The sequence below is a fragment of the Prionailurus viverrinus genome, chromosome B3, assembly GCF_022837055.1.
Source record: "Prionailurus viverrinus isolate Anna chromosome B3, UM_Priviv_1.0, whole genome shotgun sequence".
Taxonomy (NCBI): Eukaryota; Metazoa; Chordata; class Mammalia; order Carnivora; family Felidae; genus Prionailurus; species Prionailurus viverrinus.
Window position 1 is genome coordinate 140,800,894 of NC_062566.1, and position 3,624 is coordinate 140,804,517.

The 3,624-nt window shown below is 37.5% G+C and overlaps 1 protein-coding gene across 1 annotated transcript; it reads left to right on the plus strand.

The window, feature by feature from the left end:
• Positions 1 to 1,325: 1,325 nt before the first annotated feature.
• Positions 1,326 to 1,882, plus strand: LOC125167957 (small vasohibin-binding protein-like). Its single transcript, XM_047862902.1, has one exon. The coding sequence runs from the start codon at positions 1,547 to 1,549 to the stop codon at positions 1,745 to 1,747; it is 201 nt and encodes a 66-aa protein (XP_047718858.1). The 5' UTR covers positions 1,326 to 1,546; the 3' UTR covers positions 1,748 to 1,882.
• The last annotated feature ends 1,742 nt before the right edge of the window (positions 1,883 to 3,624 follow it).

A 3,624-nucleotide genomic window follows, 5' to 3' on the forward strand; every position in this document is an offset into this window, starting at 1 on the left:
ACGGAGTTAGACAAAATGAGGCGACAGAGAAATATGTCTCAAATGAAATAACAGGGCCAAACCGCAGCAAGAGACCTAAATGGATATAAGAGATACACTTGATAGAAAATTTAAAGTAATGATCATAAAGATACTCACTGGACTTGAGAAGATAGTAGAGGACATCAGTGAGATCCTTAACACAGAGATAAAAAAAAACCAATCAGAGATCAAGAACACAATAAATGAAATTAAAAATACATTTGATGGAATAAATAGCAGTCTAGATGAAGGAAAGGAATGAATTAACGACCTTGAAGACAACAGACTAGAAAGTAACCAAGCTGAAAAAAGGAGAGGAAAGAAAATTACACAAATTGAGAATAGCCTTAGGGAACTTAGTGACTCCATCAGGTATAATAACATTTGTATTATAGGGATCTCAGAAGAAGAACAGAGAGAAAATGGGGTAGAAAATTTATCTGAAGAAATAATAGCTGAAAACTCCCCTAATCTGGGAAAGGAAATAGAGATCCAGATCCAGGAGGCACAGAGATCCCCCAGAATTCAACCCAAGGAGGTCCACACCAAGACATACAGTAATTAAAATGACAAAAAAAAAAAAAAAAAAAAGCAGTGATAAAAAATTTTAAAGCACCAAGTGAGAAAAAGACAATTACATACAAAGGAAACTCCATAAGGCTATCAGTGGATTTTTCAGCAGAAACATTACGGGCTAGAAAGGAGTGGCATGATATATTCAAAGAGGTGAAAGGGAAAGAATTTCAGCCAAGAATACTTTCTCCATCAAGGCTACTATTCAGAATAGAAGAGGAGATAGAAGTTCTCAAACAAAAACCAAAGGAGTTCATGACCACTAAACCAGCCCTACAGGAAATATTAAAGGGGACTCTTTGAGTGGAAAGGAAAGACCATAAGTGAGAGTATGAAAAGTAAAAAAACAAAGGCAGTAAAAATAAGTATTTCTGTAAAAATCAGTCAAGAGATTCATAAAATAAAAGGATATAAAATATGACAACATATACCTAAAAGGTGGTGGGGAGAGGAGTAAAGAATGAGCTCAAGCTAACACAACCATCAAACTGATATAGACAGAGGATGCTATACACAACCCTAATGGTAACCATAAATCCAAAATCAGTAATAGATATGCAAAGAATAAAAAGAATCCCAAGTATATCACTAAAAAAAAGCTGACTAATCATAAGAGAAGAGAGCCATGGAAGAAAGGAAAAAAGAACTACAAAAACAACCATGAAGCAAGTAACAAAATGCCAATAAATACATATCTATCAATAATTACTTTGAATGTAAATGCGCTAAATGCTTCATTCAAAAGACACAGGACAACAGAGTGAATTAAAAAAATAATAACAAGACCCCAAAAAAAGACCCATCTATATGCTGTGTACAAGAGACTCATTTCAGACTGAAAGACATCTGCAGATAGAAAGTGAAGGGATGGAGCCCCACCCAATCAGAGGCACAGCAGGCTCATGACTCCAGGCCTGGACGTCAGAGCTAAGAAGTGTTCAGAACCCAAGTCATGGATCCACCTATGCGTAAAGAAAATTCCAAAGTTAAACAACCTGTCAGCAAAGTTGAGAAGGCCAAGCAGAAATCAGCCCAGCAGGAGCTGAAGCAAAGACAAAAAGCAGAGATCTATGACCTCAACAGAGTCATGACAGAACCTGAGCAGCAAGAGTTCAATGAGTTCTGTAAACAGATGCAGCCGTCTGGAGAGTGAGCCACTCCTTGTTCAAACTAGATGGGACCCCAGAGGCTTTGTCTGTCAGCTTGTTACTAGTTTTAGGCTGAGATGGTTCATTTGGAACCGTACAAAACTAGACAGGAAGACATTTGTGTTATCCCTAAAACTGGATAAATCTGAACTTACTGTGGGGCGCCTGGGTGGCGCAGTCGGTTAAGCGTCCGACTTCAGCCAGGTCACGATTTCACAGTCCGTGAGTTCGAGCCCCGCGTCAGGCTCTGGGCTGATGGCTCGGAGCCTGGAGCCTGTTTCCGATTCTGTGTCTCCCTCTCTCTCTGCCCCTCCCCATTCATGCTCTGTCTCTCTCTGTCCCAAAAATAAATAAACGTTGAAAAAAAAAATTAAAAAAAAAAAATCTGAACTTACTGCAAGTAACGTTGGCTTCACTGATTCCTCCAGTCTGAATTATCCCAGTACTTACTGAAGAGACTTGTTTTATTCTTCTTAGACAATAGATTTTTTTATGTTTCCATTGTTTGAGAAAAATCAGTGTTTCTTGTGAAACTGTAGATCTTCTCCAAAAGTATAAATAAAATACTAGGGGCGCCTGGGTGGCGCAGTCGGTTAAGCGTCCGACTTCAGCCAGGTCACGATCTCGCGGTCCGTGAGTTCGAGCCCCACGTCAGGCTCTGGGCTGATGGCTCAGAGCCTGGAGCCTGTTTCCGATTCTGTGTCTCCCTCTCTGCCCCTCCCCCGTTCACGCTCTATTTCTCTCTGTCCCAAAAATAAATAAACGTTGAAAAAAATAAATAAAATACTAATAAAAAAAAAAAGTGAGGGCATGGAGAAACATTCATTATGCAAATGGATGCCAGAAGAAAGCTAGGATAGCAAGTCTTATATTGGAACAAATAGATTGTAAAACAATGAATGTAACAAGAGACAAAGAAGGACACTATTTATTAATAAAGGGGACAATCTAACAAGAGGGTATAATAATTGTAAATATTTATTCACCCAACATGGAAATACCCAAATACATAAAACAGTTAATACCAAACATAAAGGAATTAATTTATAGTAATAAAATAATAGTAGGGGACATTAACACTCCACTTACATCATCCAAACATAAAATCAACAAGAAAACAGTGGCTTTGAATGACACACTGGACAGATGGATGTAACAGACATATTCAGAGCATTCCATCATAAAACAGCAGAATACACATTCTTTTCAAGTACACATGGAACATTCTCCAGAACAGATCACATATTAGGCCACAAAACAAGTCTCAACAAATTCAAAAAAAAAAAAAATCTAAGTTATACCATGCATCTTTTCTGACCACAACGCTATGAAACTAGAAAAAGAAAAAAATCCGAAAAGACCACAAATACATGAAGTTTAAATAACATGCTACTAAACAGTGAATGGGTCAACCAATAAATCAAAATAAATAAATAAGTAAATTACATGGAAACAGATGAAAATGAAAACACAACATCCTAAATCTTCGGGATGCAGCAAAAGTGGTTCTAAGAGGGAAGTTCGTAGCATCATGGGCCCAACCTCAGGAAGCAAGAAAAACCACAAACAACCTAATCTTACACCCAAAGGAGCTAAAGAAAAAAACAAACAAAACCCAAACCCAGCAAAAGGAAGGAAATAATATAAGATTAGAGCAGAAATAAATGATATAAAAACTATAAATAAATAAATAAATAAATAAATAAATAAATAAATAAATAAATAAATAAAACCAGGAGAGAGAGAGAGAGAAAGAGAGATAATGCAGTTAAAATCACCAGTGAAAGGGGGTGCCTGAGTGGCTCAGTCGGTTAAGTGTCTGACTTCCACTCAGGTCATGATCTTACCACTCATGAGTTTGAGCCCCACGTTGGGCTCTGTG

Excerpts from the sequence above, each read along its gene's own strand:
- LOC125167957 (XM_047862902.1), top strand. The coding sequence starts at position 1,547 with ATGGATCCACCTATGCGTAAAGAAAATTCCAAAGTTAAACAACCTGTC.